Source organism: Miscanthus floridulus, chromosome 1, assembly GCF_019320115.1.
Source record: "Miscanthus floridulus cultivar M001 chromosome 1, ASM1932011v1, whole genome shotgun sequence".
Classification (NCBI taxonomy): Eukaryota; Viridiplantae; Streptophyta; class Magnoliopsida; order Poales; family Poaceae; genus Miscanthus; species Miscanthus floridulus.
In genome coordinates this window covers 141,327,872-141,351,558 of record NC_089580.1, presented here as the reverse complement: position 1 = coordinate 141,351,558, position 23,687 = coordinate 141,327,872, and the positions used below count along the sequence as shown (strand labels likewise).

At 47.4% G+C, this 23,687-nt stretch overlaps 1 protein-coding gene across 1 annotated transcript; it reads left to right on the top strand.

The window, feature by feature from the left end:
- Positions 1 to 3,097: 3,097 nt before the first annotated feature.
- Positions 3,098 to 5,343, top strand: LOC136495773 (PLASMODESMATA CALLOSE-BINDING PROTEIN 4-like). The gene is made up of 4 exons (XM_066491608.1): positions 3,098 to 3,428; positions 3,833 to 4,072; positions 4,204 to 4,240; positions 4,630 to 5,343. Exons 1-4 carry the CDS (start codon positions 3,362 to 3,364, stop codon positions 4,871 to 4,873), a joined length of 588 nt encoding a protein of 195 aa, XP_066347705.1. The 5' UTR covers positions 3,098 to 3,361; the 3' UTR covers positions 4,874 to 5,343.
- The last annotated feature ends 18,344 nt before the right edge of the window (positions 5,344 to 23,687 follow it).

Sequence of the window (23,687 nt, the reverse complement as noted above, 5' to 3'; positions counted from 1 at the left end):
GAGGTTGTCTATGAAAGCAGGAACTCAAATGGTAATGCTCATAGATTAGCTAAAAGTTCAATTTATGAATCTGTAGGGCGGCATGTTTGGATGCTTTTTCCTTCGAATGGAGTTTATACCGATTACTCTAATATATGAATAAAGTGGTACTAATTCTAAAAAAAGCTATGTCCGACGGTGACGGCAATGATCCGAGGACCCCATGTATACCTAGGATTTCAATCCTTAGAGTGGTGAATTGTTCTTCATATGAGTGGAAATCTAGCTACTTCATATACTCTATAATAAGTGGTACACTATTTTAAATTGTTAGTAAAAGTGTTACAATCGGCATGAGAGTCATCGGCTTGAGGGAATCCGATTCGGTCTTCTTTTTCTCCTATCAGTGATTAACTTGGCGGGTCCTCACTGACGGCACGCTAGGTTGTTTTCCATTCCAGGGTAGTCTAGAAAACATGGCACACCCTACATTTCAGGCCAGCCAGAAGCCCGTTAGACATGTTACACCACCATGAAATCCATACAACATCAAGAGTTCATTTTTTCAATACATGAATATGATCGCATGATATACATCACATAAAAATTTGGTAATGTGTCGAGGAACGCTGATAGCTCAGAAGCACATATATATGGAAGGAGATGTTAAGGCAGAGATAGATATAAATGAAGGAGGCGTAGTGATAGGTGAAGGATCAACTACACCTATACCACTAGAACCACAAAAAAAAATTGCCCCATGTTGTCTTTTTCTTACCTATATATAGGCTGTACCGGTTGTGTTTACCTCCGTCCTCTCCAAATCTAACTGCACCAAACTTGTTTTCATACTTTTTAAAGAGCTTTATTATATAATTTAGTCTTAACCTTAGCAAAGTATGCAAAGTAATCGGTACCAGTAGGCTGAGAAAAAAGTTGAAGAACATTATAAAAACACTCAAGAAAGAATGCACATGAAAGCAAACTAATCTTCTCATAGGCACGCAAAATGGCTAGCTATCTCAAGATTATGATGCAACATCAATGCAGTTATTTATTTAGTGCTAAACATCAAGATCATCAGCATGTGTACATTGTGTTTCTGAAAGAAAAAAAAAATCTTTCAAAAATTCAATTGAAATGTAAAAGACACACTTTTTTTTGTAAAAAAGCTTCATATATGTTTTTAAACACATTGCAGACTCGGACCTCACGTACTACACAACACTCACGTTGTTGTTCCAGTTCCACCACCATAAAGACACTTCGCAGGAAGTTCACGTGTGCCGGCTTAAAAGGGCAGCAGCAACTCTGCACAAAGGTGGACGACAATTCGTAGACTAGGAGCACTTGGGTTTTATAACTTTTTTTTTTTTGGGGTGCAAAGCAGATTGTAGGACTGTTAACGCGTTAGGACACGCATTGTCAGCTGCTGAAAACTTTTAGCAATGTGGATACGTTTTAAATTTTTTTTCTTTTTCTTTTTGAAAAAAGAGTAGTCCAATACTGTCTGTATTACCAGCAATGGAAGGAGGCGCGAAAGAAGCGGTCGTCGCTTTGTGAGCCAGGCGAAAAGAGGAGAAGCTCAAAGGGTAGAGAAAGAGAAGTGAACATGCAATGCTCTCCGGGTCAGATCTGTGGTGCCCGTATTTGCCCATTTCGTCCACGAGGATCCGATTCGACCGTTGAAGTTGAGAGCTGAGACGACGCGCACTGCTGCCGATGAACAAATACGGAACAAATAGGGCAGATCATGTCAGAAGGCAACCAATTGAAATTGATCATGGAGTTCCCAGTGGCTGGTACCTGGTATAGGCCTAGTTCACTTTGTAAATTTTTTAAACCCGATGAATAGTACAACTTTCGTCTTATTTAGCAAATATTGTCCAATCGTGGACCAACTAGGCTCAAAAGATTCATCTCGTGATTTCCAACTAAACTGTGTAATTAGTTATTTTTTTACCTACATTTAATACTCCATGTAAACAGCTAAAAATTGATATGATGAAGAGAGAGTGAAAAAACTTGGAATTTGGATGGCATCTAAACAAGGCCATAGTAACTTGAGGAAGCAGTAAAGAAAGGAAGATTCTGAGGAATCAAAGTCACCGACGCCAAGCCGGCGCACCAAACAGGTACTGTACAGACCAGGCCTTGTCCTGTAGCTGCTGCTCTCAGTGAAAATTTTGCATTTTCATCCTTTTTCAAAACTTATTTTATAAATAGGCTCTTAACAAAACATACTCTAAAAATAGACCGCGTACGGTAACTCTACGCCGAGACATGCGGCACGGCGTCCTAGATTCAATGTCAAACTTGTCACGTAAGCGCGAGTGTGTCGATCTGACCAAAGCGCAGTGTTTAGTCAATTAACGCCGAGATTAGCCATGTCGGCGTTCGATCAAGTCGCGCCGAGGTGTTGCACCTGCACAGTACAAGCTAATAGCTGAGCCCAAGTGCATGTACTTATCCATTCAATATCTTTTGAAGATCCATAAAAAATAAATATAAATCCCCTTAACATGAGATCAATTTTATTAGAGCCATAATGTTTCACTCCACGGGACAAAAGTACAAGGATTGATAAAACATTTTCCAAGATTTCTAGAGATAGCTTATAGCACAGTCCATGCTCCATGAAAAATGTATTGTGCAACTGCAGCACCTCGGCATCCGTCGCTGAACGCCGAGATAGCTTTAAAAGATACCTATTTCGCCGTGGCATACATGACCATGCTCTATGCATAATTTGTTAAAATTAGCGGAAGCTTTAAAAGATCATACCAGATTCGTAGAAAATATTAGTAACATTTGTATCTCTAAATAAGTTTATTATGAAAATAAATTTAACGATCGATCTAATGATATTAACTATATACAATAAACATTAATATTTTCTTTTATATATTTGGTTAAAATTTAAAATGTCCGACTTATCGAGAAACGAGAATAATGATATTTTTTATGGGACGGAGTGAGTAGTCATTAACAACAATGCCTCGGCATTGCACATTCAAATCTACTCACGATACTTTCATGCTTCTTCCCTTGGGCCGTCCCTTCCCTTCCCCACTATCTATAACTACTACGCGTGTAGTACTACAGAGGTGCACGGGCACTCTCACTCACGCTGCATCGTAATTGGACTCGCTGGCTCGCAGGCGCGCCGCGTCATATATTCCAGCAAGGATCTGAAAGGAACGCACCACCATCTCACATTCTCACGTCCTTCCTACCTTCCTTCTCTCGACCTCTCTTTCCCCTCCGGTACGGTGAGGCCGGAGCTCCAACCGCAATCCGAAGGGAGCTCGAGTCGGTTTATTGCTCTGCTTGTGCTTCTGGTTCTGCTTCTTCTCCGGTGGGCGTGGGCTCTGCTACTGCGATGGAGGCGTCGTCGTTGGCGCTCGTGGCCGCCGTGCTCCTCCTCTCCTCCACGCTTGCTGCGTCAGGTAACAACATAACACGCCGACGCCGTCCTTCTTTAGTTTCTCTCTTCACATGTCCTTTTTCTTGTTGCCTTTTCATTTTCAGTGGGTGCACGCTTGCTTTTTCTTGTTGAATTGTAGTTTTGGCGTAAGAAATTAAGAATTCTTGGAGCTTTTGCAGCCTTTTCGATCCCTCTGTTTCCATTTTGAAGGGAAACAGCTAACTAATGAAGCCGAAAAGCTCCATTTCGTTCCATTCCCTGTCGGGGCATAAAGGCGTGTTATGTAGGCTGGGCAAGCTTTCCTCTTCTTCTGTATTGAATTGAATACACTCCTAGAATTCATGCATCCCTGATGATACTGATATGATGATTGTTGTTGGCGTGTGTGTTTCTTTCCGGCCAACAACAACGGCGGCGGCGCGGCAGATTTCTGCGTGTGCAGTTCGGACCAGCCGACGGCGGTGCTGCAGAAGGCGATCGACTTCGCGTGCGGTCCGCAGGGCGGCGCCGACTGCACGGCCATCCTGCAGGGCGGCGGGTGCTACAACCCCAACACCGTCGCCGCGCACTGCTCCTGGGCCGCCAACAGCTACTACCAGAGCAACAAGGCCAGGGGCGCCACCTGCGACTTCGGCGGCGCCGCCACCGTCTCCACCACCGACCCCAGTACCTCTTCTTGCTCTGCTTATCTCTTCTGTTCTGTTGAACAGCAACAACTCCGCATCATCTTGAATTCTTAATGGCACTGACAGCAGCTCGTCTTATTGTTCTGAAACATTGCTTTGTCCTTGCTGCAGGTTTCTCCGGCTGCACATTCGCTTCCAGTGCCACCAGGTACATTTCCTACTCTGCTGCTGCGCTGCTTCGTCTTTGGAGAATCTTTATATTTAATAAACATAAACTGCGCTTATGACCTCCACGCAAATCCCAAAAAAACTAGTCCGTCAATCAGGGCGTCCAACTCCAACGCCTTCCAGCTCTTAATCATGCACCGACACTATCACACTGGCTACCATCACTAGTATTAGGATTACTCTAGTACTGTTTGTTTACACTAGTATTATACATGTACTGACGTGCACCATTCCCCTGCAACTGCAAGCATGCTAATGAGAACACGGGTGCAGTGCAGTGCGCACGTCCATGGCAACAAATTAAACTGAACAATGCCTGTTAATTAATTAATAATAATGTGCTGACTGCTGATGATCGCATGCATGCAGCGCTGGTGCTGGGGCCGGGACGGCGGGCACCACAACCGCAGGCGGCGCGACGACGGGCACGGGCACGGGCACCTTCAGCCCCGGCGTGGGCACCAACGGCTTCAACGGCACCGGGATGGGCGGCAGCACCCTGGGACCCACGGGCAACACCCTGGACGCCGCCGCGCCCAGCCTGCTCCCCGGCGCCGCCTCCCTCGCCGCCGCCACCGTCCTCTCCTTCCTAGCCCTGCAGCCGCGCCATTAATCAGTAGCTCCCCCTCTTGTGTCTCGTCGTTTTCAACAGTACCATACGTCCATACCTCTCTGCACATGAGCCAGCTGCTACATGCTCCATGCATGGAAAGGGCCCGGGGGGAACTGTACTGAAGAAGAATGTGAATTGGTTGGTTCCAGTTTCATTTCACCTGATCACTCCACTGCTACCGCCACTAGTAGTAGCAACGGTGGTTGGGGACGGTGACCTTTTGATGCATGGATCCTAGCTACACTACAGCCTAGCTGGTGTATGATTTATTTGGTGGTATGGTAGGATGGCTGTCCCTTTCCTACGAGGACCATTGTCTCTCTTGTACCTGTACCTCTTTTCTTTTCTTGTTTTATTTACAAGAGTTGTCGCTAGCCCTTTGTTCTTAATTAACCTCCCCTTGTGTTCATTATTATCTGCTTGTAATTAAGTGGTCTAGAGCAAACAGGAACCGGGGGTTTTGATTCAAAGATTATTAGCTGGAGCGAGCACGCGTGCACGTATCATGTCTGGACGACGATCTTAGGTCTCTGTCTATTTTATCGGGAAGCTCTTTTATCCTCTGCACTCTGCAGGTGGTGGCTTTTTGCCTCACAGAGAATCTTGCAGCCAGCGCTCCCAATTTGCACCCCGTTGGCTCGTTGGTTTCAGCCGCCAGGAGTTATTCAACCAGCCATCAGTGTTTTCCTCTCACAACAAACTAGCACCAGCCAGCTCAAATCAGTCCAGAAACCAACCAGCGAACGGGCCTTTGGTGTCGACCTGCATGTGCCCATGTGGATTCGCCCACCTAACACGTTCTTTGATGATCGCTTGTTTTCTACTTTCCCTCCCCGTTCAGTCTTACATAACATGGTGCCTGATTTATCTGAAAATCAGCACGAAGCTTCATGTTTGGATGCAAACGAAATTTTATATTGGGTTGGCGACTCTTGGTGAATTCCATGAAGTAGCAGCATCAGAGTTTTCTTTTTCAGATTTTTTTTTTAAATGGAAACAATCGGGAGATCTCCTTTTTTTTCAAAGGCTAGCAGTCATGAACCCACAAGCACAAGGTACCATATATATGGTGTGAAGTGAATATATGGGGCAAATCAGAGAGCGCCAGCCGCCAGCACATAAGCTGAAACGCTTTGCAGCGTGTGGATTCTGTGATCCTTTCCATGGTGTCGAATTCTTCCCCATCTTCAGTTTGCCTTTTTGTCTTTGTGCAGATGTGGTGGGCAGGAATTCGGTTGGTGGGGAATCGTCAATCAACACCTAAAAAACACCATGCATGCTAGGATATTTTCTACTTTCTAAAGGCTGTGAAAACTGAAAAGGAATACGACCTTACATAAATGCACAAAGGTTGGCAACGTGCGTGCACATAAAAGAAGATTACAAGTCAAAAAAGTTTCATATTGGAAATCGTGTGGTTATATCTTAAAAGATTTACATTAACTAATCAATAACTAAATAAAGAAAGATGGTCCTTAGGTGATGTATGTCAGTCACACCAAAATGGAGTACTCAACTAAACAAGAGCATTTCTTTTCCCTTCCGGATCAACTAAACAAGAGCACGAAACAATACTAGACGCAAACACAAATGTTACTGCTTGCAACGCCGGAGCAGCAGGTACAGTGTAGTGCATGGATGTCCGGAAATCCAAATGTCGGTTCGTGATTTCAAACAGCAAGATAGGGGGAGGGAATCAAATAGGATAGTCCGGAAATCCAGATTGCGACGCAAGCGCAAACCCAAGCAGACCGACACAGGCTAGATGAGAGGAGATGGTGACCGAGCCGGCCACCCGTTCACGTGTCCTTAAACTCGGCTTATTCGCTTATTTTTTTCATCTGGAACAGTGTTTTTCTCTCACAAATTCATCCAGCATTCCTCCAAACCATCCAGATTCCTCCAGAATTCACACAAGCCAACAGGCCAATCACAAACAAAACGCACACGCACGGTTATTTTTCTTTTCCTCGAGAAGCATGCAACAGCAACGCAGCATATGGCTGGCCGTTTCTCGTCCTGCGCTGAGCTATATGGAGTACATTTATTTACTCCACGTATCATGGTGCAAATAGTTATTAGAGAAATAATGAGCTCCAAGCCTTTTTCTTCTTCTATATGGATCGTCATTTCTAGACTAGACGCGACACAGAACGAGAGAAGATCGCTCTCGGAGAAAGCTAGAAGAAAAGGAGAGGTTTGCAGGCCGCGCCCATGATGTAGCCAGGCCTAAACGAGCCCACCAACAATGACATGGACGAATGTTTCTGTTTTTGAACACTACTACAATCACTGCCGAACTATCACATTCCATTGTTTAATTTTTTTTTCGAAACCCACATTCCATTGTTTTGGAATCCATAGTTATAAAGTAATGTCGGTTCGTGGTTTTGACAAGCGGTAATAGCTATTTTGTAAAAAAAAACACAATTTTTTCATGAAATTTTTTACAATAATTGAGGAAAAATTCGATGGCTGACATCGACCGAGAGCGGCCAATCCGACGGCAACAAAGGTAGGAGGCAACGGGAGGCAATGGGACGGAGGCAACGGGAGGCGATTGCTGTGTCTATGATCGGTGGGCCATATGCGCAAAAATCGCCTTCCATTGCCTCCGCAAATGTGGGGAATAGGACTGGGCGGTAATTCCATTCTCGTAGTTTTTTTTTGATAAAGGGTAAAACGGTAACTCTAAATGTAAAAATAATGTTTTGAGTAATATAGTTAGGATGGATAATACAATTAGTATAGTTAGTTAAATGAATATGTCGTTTACTTCTTGTTCCACCGCCGCCGTCCTGCGAGCCGCTGCCGCCGCCGATGGGAGGAGGCCGGGCGCAGGGCAACGGGCCACCCCTACCTCTTGTTCCTCCTCGCCGTCATCCGCTCGGGCGTCGCCCTCCTCCTCGCCGTACTCCGCTCGGGCGCCGCCCTCGGCGTTCGTCCATGGTGGAGCAAGAGGAGGCAGGTGAGGATGGGGGCCATGAAACCTAGATCCAAGCGCGCCATGAGGAGGAGGAGGCGCCGGCGCCGACACCGACGCTAGTGCTGGCGTGCTGCACACGACCAGGGGCAGGTTCGACACCGCCGCGGTGCTATCTGCGATTCCACCGCCGCCGTCCTGCGAGCCGCCGCCGCCGCCGATGGGAGGAGGCCGGGCGCAGGGCAACGGGCCACCCCTACCTCTTGTTCCTCCTCGCCATCATCCGCTCGGGCGTCGCCCTCCTCCTCGCCGTACTCCGCTCGGGCGCCGCCCTCAGCGTTCATCCATGGTGGAGCAAGAGGAGGCAGGTGAGGATGGGGGCCATGAAACCTAGATCCAAGCGCGCCATGAGGAGGAGGAGGCGCCGGCGCCGACACCGACGCTAGTGCTGGCGTGCTGCACACGACCAGGGGCAGGTTCGACACCGCCGCGGTGCTATCTGCGATGGGCAGGTTCGGCATCACGCGCCTCGCGCTGGCGCCGCCGGCGCTGCTGGCCATCGTGCGCACCGCCGAGGAAGCGGACGCGAGCGCTGCCGCCCACGTGGCCACGCTCTTGGCGGTGAACTGCGGCGGCGCGCCCCTTGCGGCTGACCTCATTGCGCGGTTCTCGCGCACTTTACCCGGCGTAGGTGTTACCTAGGTTGGTTTCTCGCTGCTGCAAGTTCATGTCTTTTGATTCTTAGTTCAGAGAATATCGTAACTACTAGAGTAGTTCATACAAATCACTTGCAATTGTGTGTTCATCATAGCATACAATGCTTGTTTCCAATTGGCAAAAGGGGTATGGTCTTACAGGATTGATGGTTTTCGTATACTAGGTTAGAAACTATCAAGTATGCTCTCTTTAGTTAGTGAATTATTTATTGACAAATCTCATTTGCAGATATGAGCTTGAATTAAATGTTCTTGGACTTAGGTTTTTAGTTTGACACAGCCATCATGTGTAATTTTGAGTTTTGTGAAAAGAAGTATGAAGAGCAACTGATACAACTATAGTTCTGTCAGCCGGTTCAACTTTGAAAAAATCATCATCCGACATTTCCTCCTGAAAAATGAAGCCTTCAGCCCCACGCAAGGTCACACACACACATGTTCACTCACTTGCAACCAAGTGAGATCAGTCTTTTGTTTAAGCTTACACTTGATCAAGGGACTGATTCAACAGTACTGCCTATCTACTAAAAAATTAGCCAAGTAGGCCTTGCCTACTACACAGATGGCTGGAATCACATGGATTATCTTAGCATATATCATTACATTAACAAGCTCCCACATGCTTCACTTATTTTTAATCTGTCACCCTGTTTGTGCATAAAGTTTGAAAAGGCTTATGTGAATCATGTGGACCAAGTAATCTATACAGCAGATCAACCAGGGACAGTGATGACTGATGAGGCCTCATGGACTGATACTGAAAAGATCCTCAAGAGGATGGTCAAGTTCAGGAATGATTGCGATATGTGGGGTTATAAAAAGTAGCATTTCACACCACGGCACTGACATGGTTTGGCCATCACTAGTAAAATCCCTTAACTGACAATCTCTATAGCATGATGAAAGTGTCTTAGAACACTTCTGTAACAAACTTCATAAATATCTCAAATTGGTTTATGCTATCACCACATGTTGTCAGTCATCACAGCTTGTAAATCACTGAACAGAGTAAAATTTTGATTCCTGAATGAAAGTAGATCATACCTATGACACTTTCAAGGATATACATAGGGCCGAGGACAGAGCTATACTGAGGGACCTTTCAAACATAGCTTGTAACGAGCCCAGGACAGTAATTGTAGCGTTATTTAGAGGTGTCTGTGCGGATGACTAGTGAAGCTTTACATGAACAAAAGACCGAAGTTAACTGCCAGATGACTAGGTTGAGAAGTCCGATTGCATTTTTCCACACAAAAGTAATTGCATCACAATACTATTTGGTTGATTTTATCGGGAAGCATAGGATAATCCCCTACTGCAAAGGCTTCAACTCATTAGTAATTTTGGTCGCTTGGTGGTTATGGAAGCACAGTAATGGATGCTTCTGTGAGGTGAGCTCTCCTAATTTCAATGTCATTATGCAAGATACAAGGGATGAGACCATCTTGTGGAGTATGGAAGCTAATGCAGCAGTGGCATTTGCATGTATATGTTGGTGGTCGTTTTCCTTTTTGTTTACTTGGCATGGTCCATGTATTAAACCCTTCCCCAATGGGCTTGTATAAGTCTTATACTCTTCTTAGACTCCCTTTCTTCTTATTATTAATATAAAAAAGCAAAGATTTCAAAAAAAACAAAGGTCATGTTTTGATTTTTGACTAAACAACAATCCAAAGCTGGTGAGACCATGGATATGCTGTGGGGGAACAGTACTTATGCTGAAGTGTATGGATGATATTATTGGTGGCTCATAAGCCAATAATTGATTTTCTGTGGTTCAGAGACACTCAAACCACTACAGTCTTTGTCAACTGAAAGTTGCTGCTTAAGATTGGTTGGTACCATTTGAGGCAGGTCCTTTTCAGTTGCTTAATGTTTTAACCAAAATGTGCCATTATTACCAACATGCATTTCCCATGCCAGATATCCCAGATGAATAATTGATTTCCATGTTCTACGTTTAAATCTAAGAAATGTTTGATTATGTATTGAAATTATTGATATGGTTGCAATATTAATATATGCAAATACCACTCATCTCCTAAATATAAAAGCTAACTACTAGTCCTACTTCGATCACATGTCAAAGAAGACAGTGGAGCATTCTGTCGATGCGGGACCCATAAGGTTCCCCACGGAGAAGAGAGAAGAAAAACTAGTCCAAATAGGATTCTCTACATGTAATCCTACTAGGACTAGTTACACGTAATCCTACTAGGATCTCTACTTTGTAACCGACTAGGACTCCCGCCTCTCCTGGACTATATAAAGGAGGGCAGGGGTCCCTAGATCGGCAGAAAAGAAACCACAACATACCTCACAACACAACAAATAGCGCAGGGCGCAATATACTATCCACACCAGACTGGACGTAGGGCGCCGTGACTTTCCGGCATGCCGAACCAGTATAAATCGTTGTCTCCCTGCGTTTACCATCGAGTTCCTGCAAACGCCGATACCCCTCCGAACAAATCACCGTCCCGGGTACCCCGTGGCGGGTTGCCGGTGGTAAAACATCGACAGCTGGCACGCCAGGTAGGGGCCCTCGGCGCTTTGCGTTTGAGAGCTCGGTGGACCTCAAGATCAAAGATTTGTTGTGGCTCTTGTTGGCCCTCATCGACAAGTCGCTGCAGCTCTCGTCGACCCTCAAGATCAACAACACGTTCTCGGCGACAGGACCTCAAGATCAATATTCGCAGCCCTCGTCGACAACTCACTGCGGCCCTCATCGGCCCTATCTGAGATGCATCTTCAGCACCGTCCCGCAGAAGCTCGACCTCTCCATGGTGATCCCCGTCCTACATGGGCAACTCATCCACGTCAACTCGTCGACTACATCGACCTAGATGCGTTTCATCACGAAGCTAGCCAATGTCTCATCTGGATCGATCTTACTCTGTCCGACACGGGATGTGGGGTCCCCGATCCCAACAACCGCATTAGGCACGGCACTCGCACGGGATTCCGACTCCAGCGAGCCTATCAACGAGCGCTGCAGCTACAAACTATAGCAAGCTAGCAGCCTGCAAGTCAAAGAAATCTCGGAAATCCATAGCGCTTAATCTCTGCCGTTACATGCAAGACGACAAGCCCGGTCTACAGAGGTGGTCCTTTACATCTACTTTTTTGTAACACCCCGGTGTTACGATCTCGTTTAGCGCCGCGATTTGGGCCTAAGTAAAACTTTCAAAATGAGTTTCTCGAATTTTATTTAAAACATACGTGAAGCGATAAGCGAACCTTGTACGACTTAGTTTCATGGACTCGAATAAACGCTTAAGTTAAATAACGTAGTGCGTACAAATAATTGGGAAGGTCGAACGACGATGCTAGCGGACGGTTTGTCCTGTTAGATTAAGCATGAAAAGTAACTTGTAAAAATAAAATAAAATCCATTAATGAATAGAACGATATACATAGAGAGTTTGAATCAAATTTAAATTCAAGCTTTGTTGAAATCGACTGTGCCGAGAGTTTTTCATTTGGCGGTAAAAACCTATCCTCTCTGTACAAGTTGACTGGCTGTGGCTTATTGTTTTCTTTCAATCAGCCTCTGTCTGCCGTGTTTCTCTGTCTTTGTTTGTTGCTGTGCCACTATTCCCTCTGCCTGGCATGCAGGCCGGTCGTCCTAGCTGCTGCCGCTGTCGGCCACGTCCCGCTGTCCTTGCTATCGTCTAAAGCCGGCTCTGGTGTGTGAGTAGCGTGGTGCTGCATAGGCCAGGAAAAGTTGACGTCTCTTCATGCATGTCTAAGTTCTATCAACTGTCTGCATATGTGACGTTTCTACTTTTTTTTATTTGAGCACTAGCAGCTAGCGAAATTTACAGCAAGCAGCCGGGCACTGCTGCAGCAGACCTTTTCCACCTATGCCTCTGCTGCCGGCTTGGATTGTCTCTCGACTGCCTCGGTACCGAGCCAAGCGACCCATTTGACTGCATCCACGTCGCCTTGGCCAGTGAAGCTAGCGTGTCTGCCTGGGCTTGTCTGTCTGCATTGGTTTCTCTCTGCGCTGTCCTGCCGTGTCTCCCGCGGTTTTCCCCTCCTCCTTTTTCTGCTGCCCCTCCCGCGCCCCGCTGCCACCGTGACGCCCTCGACGCGCTGCTCCTCCGGCCACAGCACCTCACCACCGCATCCCCGCAGCGCCTGCCAGGGCCAAGCCGTCCGGTGCTGGCCGCTTGCGTGAGCGCACGCAAGCCGCAGCACGCCATGGCCACGACCGCGCGCAGCTCTGCCTCCCCAAGTCCCTTGGTTGTGCCTGCCGTGCTCCTGCCCGGTGTCCGTACCACCGTTAAGCCCCGCTGCGCCCCTGGCGCGACAGCCACCGCGCCACCTGTCGTCCGTCGCCAGTTATCCACGGGCGCGCTTGCGAGCCCTCGTTCCCGCGTGGCACTTGCTGCCCCTCGGCGCTGCCTTCCCGCGCCTCCTCTCTTCCGCATGCTGCGCCGGTGTCCCCTCCTTTTTCCCCCACACGCGCCTGAGCCGCCTCTCCAGCCACGACCCACACGACTCCGCCGAGCCGGCCTTCTCCCACGCCGCGTCTCCGTCATCCGTGCCCTGTAGCATCCCTCTGGGTCGTGCCACCACAGCATCCTCATCGTCAGTCCCCCTGGCAAGCGCGAGTGGGCCCGCGTTGCTCGCAGTCGCCCTCACCGTGGAGCCGCTCGGTCTCGTGCGACGACACGCGTGGCCAGAGCTCCGTGCTCTACCTCTGGCCGAGCCGTGTCCACTCGTGAGTGCGCTCAGGAGCGGGCAGGCCGCGAAGCCGCCTCCTCATCGTCGTCGGGCTACCTTGCCGCCGGTCGAGCAAACCCGCTGGGCCACGCTCGCTGCCGCCCTGCCGGCGGCTAGCCTCCTCCTGCTCCTCTGCACGCTGTTCCGCCGTCTCCACCTCTACGGCGTCGTCCCGTCCGGACCCACGCCCTGCAGCGCCGTTGTGGCCGCGCCGTGCCCGTGTCGTCCCGCAGCGCTGCTCCCCCTCATCTTCGTGACGTTCGCCGCAGCCGCCCGTACTCGGTCACCACCGACCGGACCTCCCCTGTTCCTCTGCTTTGGAAGATGAAGGAAGGTTATAACTCCAAGCGAAATTTTATACAAGGTTGTCGGTGCGAAATACTCGACTCATTTGAATAGTGCAAATCGGGTTTGGGCGATTAGACAAACGTAGAAGGGGTTTTCTGCTAAAACGCGACGCGCCTGGGCCGCTTGCCTCGCCTGGGCTGGCGTGCTCCCGGCTTGCCTGGGCCGCCTGCGCGCCACGCTGGGCCGTGCTAAGCTGTTTCCGCGTGGGCCGGTTAGCGGGGCATCGGCCTGCCTTTCGCGGGGCCATGCGCCTTCGCCTGGGCCGCGCAGGCCGTGCCCACCTGGGCCACCTTGACCGCTGGGCCAAATAGCTGGCCGCTGGCTATTTAGTTTTATGAAACATGTGTTAATTAATTTCGGTAACAAACTTGGAAAAATCAATATAAAATTGTGTGGGTGTCCAAAAATGATGAAACCAGTTTTGTTAGTCTCCTAACATCATGCTCTACCTGTTAGTATATTTTGTTCACATAGTTTGGTAATATTTTTGGGAGCTATATAATTATTTTAAAAATGCTTAATATTGTACAAGATGAACTTGTAGGAATTTCTCAGGTAAATTGGTAATAGCGTTAGCTCTAAAAATTCGACAGTAGATTTCTAGCGATAATTAGTTGCTAGATAGACAATGAGGTCCTAATCCGAATGTAGTATATCAGATAGAAGGAATGAAGAAACAACGTTGGTTTATATAACTAAAAGAATTGTTGAGAAATAACGTCTTATGCGACAACATTGATATGTAGCCTAAGTACGGTCGTCGTTAGAACTAGCTCGTTCACTTGAGAGACATAGAGCGTATTTATACGAGTCACGATTGCAGTCAGTTGATCATACCCTCGCATTTCATTACATTGCAAATCATGATAGGGACGTCGGTGGATCACGGAGTCATCGGGAGTTGCTGGAGGAATGGTGCTTTTGGAGATCATGTCGCCATGATGGAAAGCTAACTTCTGATTATATTTTTCCCAGGCAAGCCCCGGTGCATAACCCCTACTTTCTGCAGTTTAAATTATAATTGTACATTAAGTTTTAAGGAGTTGAATGAAACCCACTTGCATATACATCTTTATTCCTATGAGTCTTACTAGGACGACAGGATCGTGTAGATTGCTATGCTATAGGACTCCGGTAGAAGTCGAGTGATTGCCTGTCACTCGCGAGAGATAGGAAATATATTATTGGATTACTATCACTTGGAAAATATGAAAATGGTGACCGGGCAGGGATATGGTTTGGGTATTGGTGGGTATAAGAAGTTGTGTCGCCGCGGAGGCGGGTCATAGCTTGGTTACACCGTTTCTCCCTGTCTGGTCGATTAAGGACCGATCGTGCATATGACTCTAGGCAGGTCACAGACTTATTATCCCGAGCACATACTTGTGTATGGCGCTTGGAAAGCTTGTTGCTCTCGTGTCGCATATCCGGCTCTTTCCGGACCGACTGTCAGGGTTTTATTTTGGTGGAGGAGGTCCTTGCACCGCACTGAGTCCGGGACTCAGGGGCGGGGGCTTGGAGTCCCAGTTTGGACGGGGACCTGGACACCCGGGACAGGAGAGTGACGGGTTGGTCCTGCTTGTGCTTGGGGTACAAGCAGGGCGTGTGTTTTCGGGGTACCCAGCTGGGGGCATTGATTCGCGAATCGCCGGGCTATCCGGTACGGCTTGTCTACGGTTTAGCATCGTAGTAAGAACTGAAAGATGAAAGATGAAAGATGGACAAAGGAAATCTGATTGCTTACCACTTGCTTGAAAGTAGCATAGGTGCTTACATAGAATGGTTAGTTAATGAACCAATACGGCTATTAATAAAAATCAACTATAAGGACGCACGCTTAGTAATGCTTTCTGCAAATGCAACCCACAAACCAGATAGCCTTGCATATCCTTGGAGTCTTTTCTTTTCTCCTATCGGGTAAGTCTTGCTGAGTACAATTGAGTACTCAGGGTTTTATTCCCCCTGTTGCAGGTAACAGGTGGAGGCTTGAGCTGACCTTTGTGTGTGGATTTCCTCCTGGTGGGCTCAGGGAGGATTTCCTTTACGCCGCGATCGTAGTTTTTATTTACAACTCTCACCGAATGCTTTTATAAATGAAAGTTTCATAATCTGCTGTCGTAGTCTATATATCAATATTTCATCATGTCATTAATAGATGTTTATTTCCGCTGTAACTCTGTTCACATGTTTCTATTCCGCTGTTAAATTAAATTGTTTATAACTCTGATAATATGATTTTATTCCGCTGTTATATTAATAAATATTATACTCTGATGTTGTATTAAAAGTGATGTAAGAAATGGTTACGAATGATGTAAGCTTTATTCTCTCATTTGTGATCCTGGTGGTAAAAATGTGGATTTTTGGGTTCTCCCCTGGGGTGTGCCCGACGGAATCGAGTAATTTAGTGTTCTCCCTTGAGTGCTTAGTGTCTAATAGAAGACAAGCACTTCTGTGAGGCATTAGATTAGGCGGTTATGTCACAGGTGGTATCAGAGCATACATGAGGAAATAAAGCTTCGAAAACCTTTTCTAAACTAAAAACTGACAACCCATTGTTGTAAAAAGTTAGGACGTTTATATGCGAAGTTATATAAGTAGCCCTATTACTATGGTTATGTATCCAGGATAGATGGCACTTTGCTAACTTAGGTAGACTTAATCAAGTTTCTGCAGGTACACTGACTCGAGCATAGTCCGATAGTATCGGCTAGTTACAGGGAGAGAACGATGTGCCAAAACTCTGAGAACGGTTGCCCTATATGTGGCAACAGTGAAAGGACGTATAGGACGTGCATTCATGCATATCCTGCCTATGCATTGTAGTACTCGTATTACTTGCAGATACGCCATCCATAGGTGTCACGCGTGTCATATTGTGCACGACTGTCTCGTCCTATTCTAGAGTTAGGTCTGAACTGTGGCTTCGTGTTTCGTGTTTGCTCGTGGTTCACGCCGGTCGTGACCCACGTCTCCCCATGCCCCTTTCTGCACTCTTGTTGGACCCTTGCCCTGTAGTCGTACTAGTCAGTAATGGCATCGCACGTCGCTCGCCTGGAACTCACGGAATTTGGTCGATCCGCCGTAGTGATATCGCGCGGGAACCCTGGTGAACCGCATCAGGACCACTGAGCGCTCCGCCTTTATAAGTAGAGCTTGGCTTAGCCATTGGTACCATAACTCGGCGCACTTTAGCTCGCTTAGCTTTTCCTTTGAGCCAGCTTTTCGCTCAGCCTTCCTTGCAACCACCGCCCAAGATGGCAGGAGCCTGGGTTAGTACCTACTGCCTGAACGTTGAGGGTTTTCCTAGAATCCTGTATGCCACCCTGGAAAAGCTCAGAGTCAATGATCGCCCCGAGTATGAGGGCCGTGAGTATGAAGAGCATGGCACCGAGCGGTGTGAGGTTACCGTCTACATTGGGAAGTGTGAAGAGTTCCCCGACCTCACTGAAGCCTGGAGTGTGACCACGACCGGGTTTCGCTTCGTCGACACCTACCAGGTTGTGGCCCGCAAAGCCTTGCGGTACCTCTACCAGATCTATGAGGAGCCCATTGCCCGTACCCCCATGCGGTTCTTTCCTCCTTTGGACAAGAATCGGCAGGCATGTAGGGCTCGCATGGAGGCTTTGCAAGGACGGGATGTGCAAGAGGATAGTCCCACCGTGGTGCACTTGACCACGTACCTGCTCGCTCTGGATGAGCAGTACGACCGTCAAGCCTTGGAGCTGAGGGCGTGCCTTTGGCGCGCCGAGGAAGCTGAGATCTTCAACCGGATGCTCTAGGTGCAGCTCGCCGACGCGCATGCCAGCACTGCAGCTGCTGAGAGCCGAGAGGCTGCCATGGAGGAAGCTCTAAAGGGAGCCAAAGACCGGCATGTTCATCAGCTATGGGTGGCCTATCTTATCACCAGGGCCGAACGGAGGACGTTGGCTGCTGGAAGGCAGGATGCTCCGATCTTGGAAGGGATCCCTATCCACCCGTCAGAAAGAAGAAGAACCGGTGTTGCAGTACCACCAGCACCTCCATCCTCGGAAGTGTTAGAAGAAGAACCCTTGATTCCTCTCACTCAGTCGTTGCCCCGCGAGGATGTAGATTAGTTTCCTTGAGATGTCGTACCCGTAGTAGTAGTGTTTTTCATCACTATCCCCCAGTATTGTACTCTTGTCTGCTGTTCGTCCTTCGGAGTTGTTGAGATCGTTCGATCGTAGGTGAATGCTGTGTCGTGAATGGGAGCCTGAATGCCTGTACGTTGTACCCGTGTAAGATCGTTGGAACATGCATTTTAATTATTTCGCTGTGTTTATTGCGTTCATTTAATTTAAAGTCTCGTTAGACATGCTCCAAGTTTTCAAGGGCGATGTTAAGTGAGTTACAAGAGAAGTTGCTATTCAGGTACCAGCAGATCAGTCGTGATTGGATGTTATTGGACACTGTATCGACTAATTGTGGATGTCCCAACAGCACACTTGAATCTTTTTAAAACAAATCCGTCGTTGGATTTGAATTCCTTGTCCCTTATTGTGGAGGGAAACTTTTGTTGTTGAATTTTTCCCTGGCGATACCTCCTTACTCTGTGGTTTATGACCCCACTGCCTTCATGGCGTGTAAGTTGGTAGTAGTTGCCTGGTTAAAAGCTTATGGTGCCGCGATGAAACCGAGGGCTCCCTGTGGAATAGCTGCCACATGTGACGCTGCTCGGCACGCGCTGGTATCGAGGTTGTTAACCAAGTACCTTTGCCGAGTTACACCGCCGTACCATTTTGTTTTAAAAATTTTTCTCCTTGGAAATGTTCAGGTGTTCAAATGGGAAATCCACAATGGGGTGATACAGAAGTGTTCTCTCAAGGTAAACAAGAGATGGTTTGGAGAAAGAAAGAATGACATGATCTGGGTTTACAGAAAAGACGGATGTGGTCAGGGAAGGAAAGCAAAAGAAGAGTAGTAATGGAAGGTTAGCCGTGGATAGTCGTAAAATCCTGAGTGGACGTCTTGCCTAAAGCCCGGTGCTTAGTTGACCGCCACGCATGTTGGGTCATTTTGCTGCGTGCCCTACGAACGCCGTCGGTGTCGGGTCCATTATCGTCCCATTTTTGCGTGGCCGCGGCATCGTGCAGTGCTCGCCATCTTTGTGCACTGTGCACTTCTCCTTTCCCAGCATTCGGTCGGCTCTCTACCCCGCACCGTCGTTCACCGTACCAGACCCCCCCCATTTCCTTCTCTTTTCCTTCTTCTTTTGGTGACACGACCGCCCGCACGCCTGCCTCGTCGAGCGGACCTCCTCTCTTCTCCTTTATTTCCCCCTCCGTCGCTCATGCAGGGAGCGCAACATGTCCAATCTTATCTCCACTCCGGTGTGTTGCGCCCCACCTCCGTTCGCCTCTATAAAGGCCTTGGTCCTTGCTCTTCCTCTTCATCCCCATTCCTCTCGCTTTCACAGCTAAACTACGTAATCTAGGCGACGTTGTGAAGCTAGGTTCGTCTGTCTAAGGTGATGGTGTGATCTAAGAAGAAGAAAGGATTCGGTTCATCGAGGAAGTTCCAGTTCCCTTTGGTTAGTTGTTCTCAGGGTTCGCGATGTTTGAGTTCTGGGAGTCCTATTTCTGGACCATATGGTGTTACGCCATGTTTTGGATAATCATTATCTTGTTGTTTCTCCATTGCCCTTGTCTATCTCGACTTCTGGATTAAGTCTCGGTTGTATCAAGTTGCTCCTAACCATGTATCCCTAGATCCCCGTGTGGTTTAGTATTCGAAGTCGTGTAATCTTTCGTGTAATCCCGGATCTACGGAATGTAATCGCGTTTCCCCTTTTCTGCTTCCAGTTTCGAATCTCGGGACGAGATTCTTTTTAAGGGGGGTTGGTTGTAACACCCCGGTGTTACGATCTCGTTTAGCGCCGCGATTTGGGCCTAAGTAAAACTTTCGAAATGAGTTTCTCGAATTTTATTTAAAACATACGTGAAGCGATAAGCGAACCTTGTACGACTTAGTTTCATGGACTCGAATAAATGCTTAAGTTAAATAACGTAGTGCGTACAAATAATTGGGAAGGTCGAACGACGATGCTAGCGGACGGTTTGTCCTGTTAGATTAAGCATGAAAAGTAACTTGTACAAATAAAATAAAATCCATTAATGAATAGAACGATATACATAGAGAGTTTGAATCAAATTTAAATTCAAGCTTTGTTGAAATCGACTGTGCTGAGAGTTTTTCATTTGGCGGTAAAAACCTATCCTCTCTGTACAAGTTGACTGGCTGTGGCTTGTTGTTTTCTTTCAATCAGCCTCTGTCTGCCGTGTTTCTCTGTCTTTGTTTGTTGCTGCGCCACTATTCCCTCTGCCTGGCATGCAGGCCGGTCGTCCTAGCTGCTGCCGCTGTCGGCCACGTCCTGCTGTCCTTGCTATCGTCTAAAGCCGGCTCTGGTGTGTGAGTAGCGTGGTGCTGCATAGGCCAGGAAAAGTTGACGTCTCTTCATGCATGTCTAAGTTCTGTCAACTGTCTGCATATGTGACGTTTCTACTTTTTTTTATTTGAGCACTAGCAGCCAGCGAAATTTACAGCAAGCAGCCGAGCACTGCTGTAGCAGACCTTTTCCACCTATGCCTCTGCTGCCGGCTTGGATTGTCTCTCGACTGCCTCGGTACCGAGCCAAGCGACCCATTTGACTGCATCCACGTCGCCTTGGCCAGTGAAGCTAGCGTGTCTGCCTGGGCTTGTCTGTCTGCATTGGTTTCTCTCTGCGCTGTCCTGCCGTGTCTCCCGCGGTTTTCCCCTCCTCCTTTTTCTGCTGCCCCTCCCGCGCCCCACTGCCACCGTGACGCCCTCGACGCGCTGCTCCTCCGGCCACAACACCTCACCACCGCATCCCCGCAGCGCCTGCCAGGGCCAAGCCGTCCGGTGCTGGCCGCTTGCGTGAGCGCACGCAAGCCGCAGCACGCCATGGCCACGACCGCGCGCAGCTCTGCCTCCCCAAGTCCCTTGGCTGTGCCTGCCGTGCTCCTGCCCGGTGTCCGTACCACCGTTAAGCCCCGCTGCGCCCCCTGTAACACCTCGGGTGTTAGCCTTGCATAACTTGATTTGCATAACATGGGCATGAGCATCAAGCATTCATAAATCATCATTTACAATTGAAACATCTGATCGAAACATATGAAACATTGCTTGTTATTTCATGTTCCTTGTAACATATGCATATGATCATGTGCAAATAAATGCTAGTGTGTAATGTTGGTCACTATAACACCTTAGCTACACTTAGATTAACAAAAAGAACCTTGTTCATGAAGGCCACATTTCATGATCAAGCACTTAAGCGATATTTCATGTGTTGACCTGAATAGCTATATGAGTGACTACTACATGAAATGCTTAAATGACCTTGCAAATTGTTTTAACATACTTAGAGTATCATTAGGAACAACTTTGGTATTTAGTGCTAAGGCTAGTTTGGTCATTTAGCCATGGTTTGAATATGTATCATGATTTCAAAGTGACATGTTTGACTAAAGTTGAACTAGGTGTTAGGGACCTTGCATGGAGGAGTTCACTAAAGCAAAGTTGTAGTGTTTGACATAAGGAACAACTTTGATTTTTGGGTCTTTGACTGATTCTGCTCCTAACATGTGTGAAATTGAGTTTCAAAAATCTGAGAAATCACAATTTCTACACTTAGCAAATTTTCGCTAAGTCGTGAACACTGTCAGCCTGACAAGCCGACTTTGAGCATGATTTTACTCGGTTTAGGTTGCGAATTAGAGTATGCTGCCTTAACAAGAGTTGGAGATGGTACATAGATCTACAAGTTTGCTGTTGACGGATTTCGATCTTGCTGCACAGTTTAAGCGAACGAACGTCATCAAACCGCGCTGTCAGGCATGAACAATCGCGTTCTGACGAACTGAATCAAGTCCGGCACGTTGGCTTCGGTGGCCGACACCGTCAGGGCGTGCGCGCCGCGTGGAGCCAGCGGCGGCCGCGCGTCACCAGCACCCTGCCCACCGTGGCCAGGGCAGGCCAGCTCGCGCCTTTACCCTCCCAGCGCTCGCCCGCACTCAGCCGAGCTCACCAGTCGCCTCACCTCGGCCCTTTTCCCTCGCCGCAGCAGCAGCCGAGAGCCTCCTCGCTCCGCCGTCGCCATAGCCTGCGTAGGCTCGCGACGAGCCATCCATTCTTCACCGCAGTAGCCCCACTAGCTCCCCAGCACCCCATTTCTTCTTCCCGTGACCGCTGACAGCATTTGGTAAGCCATCGCCGCGCATGCAAGCTCGCCGGAGTTTCCCCGCCGCGCCTGTCACCGTGGCTGGGGCGCATCCCGCCACCATAGCCCGCGTAACCGTGCGCGTTAGGTTTGCCTGAGCCCCAGGATACTCGTCCGCGCCCTCTTTCGCTTCGCCGTGGCCTCCACCGGCATTTTGCCGTGGTCCAGCCTCGCCGAGCCGCCATGGCCGCCGCCGTCGTCCTTACCGTCGACGTTAGGGTTGGCCAAGGGGTTCAATAGAAGCGCTAGGTTGAGTAGGTCACGCCGTGAAGACGTTACCGCCGGCGGACTCGCCGTCGACGAGCCGTGGCCGCGCGAGCTTGCTCAGCGCCGCCGGCTCTGTTTCGGTTTCACTGACAGGCGGGCCCTGCTGACCAGCGGGTCCCACCGGTCAGCGACAGCAGTAGAGAGGGCTAATTCATTTTGAATCCAGTTTTTGATTTGTTTTGTTATTTTTGTATCTTCAGTTTGGTAGCTCCAAAAATTGTGAAATAAATATGATTGTGTTGCATAGGAAGTGTAGTATTTAGTAAAAATATGTTCTTAGCTTCAACAGTAGACATTTCTGGAGATTTAAATAAGGATTTGAAATGTGCTTTTGAATGCATTCAAATTTGTTTATTTTATATCTAGAGTTCCTGTGCTCCAAAAATTATGAAATTTTTGTGGTAGGCTATTCTTGTTATACATGAGCTTGGATAAAAATTTGAGGACCAGTGCATGTGTAGATCTATAGTTATAGATTTTTCTTTTATAAATAGTTAATCCTTGCATGAATTTTTATAAATTAATTATGAGTCCAAAATTTATGAAATTTGTTGGAGGTGATACTAGTACCATATGGATGTGAGGAAAAATAAGAAATCTGTTGCTTGACACTTTTCAATAGGATTTTCCATTTATGCTATTTCAAGCCTTGCTTCCTTATCATTTTTGTATAGGATGTTATACTTAGTAAAATGACATGAAATTTTTATAGTAGTCCTTTGATAGCATTAGTAAGGCTCTGTAAATTTTTGAGAATTTATTAAGCACATCTGATATATATTTATTATTTAACCTAGATATCTAAATAAAATAATAAAGGCAATTTAATAAATAGTTTGGGCTTCACCATTGTATTATCTTAACTATGTTTGGTATGCTTAAACTATTGGTAGGTTCTAGGTTGTCAATTTGTGGATGATTACTTAAAGTAGAGGTGCTATTACTTTATATTGCATGATAAATCATTTCCGGACTGATTCTAGAGTATGAGGAGTTACAGGTTGAAACTGATGTAGACTGTAAAAATGGTTAATAACAAAGTTGTAGAAAATTTGATAAGCTTTCCAGAAAGTCTAGGATCACTAGATTTGAAATTGTAGAACTCCAGTTATGAGTGAAACAAGTAGATACTGTTTATGGCATAGTCGATGCTTTGTAGAAGTAGTAAGCGAGAAGAGATATGCACCTACTCAAACAACGCGATGCACTTGTTAACATATATGCATTCGTAATACTTATACCATACTCATGCATCTAGGATCGGAGGAAGAGATCACGTTGCTGGAATTCGAAGAAGCAGAGGAAGGGAACCCGCAGGAGGATCCGCAAGCCGCAGCTCCCGAAGGCGTGGAGCAGAACCCTGAAGAGCTTCCGGAGTGCCCTGACCACCGTCCTACTTCCTTTCTACGAGGCAAGCCCCGGAGCATTATAAGTCTCCCAGTAATTTACAAATGTTTAATTACGTACTTATGATTGATGCATTAGGTTATAAGAGTTGAATGAAACCACTTGATGCATGTACATTCCTTGTCCAGAAATTACACCTTTAACCGGTATAGGTCCAGGATC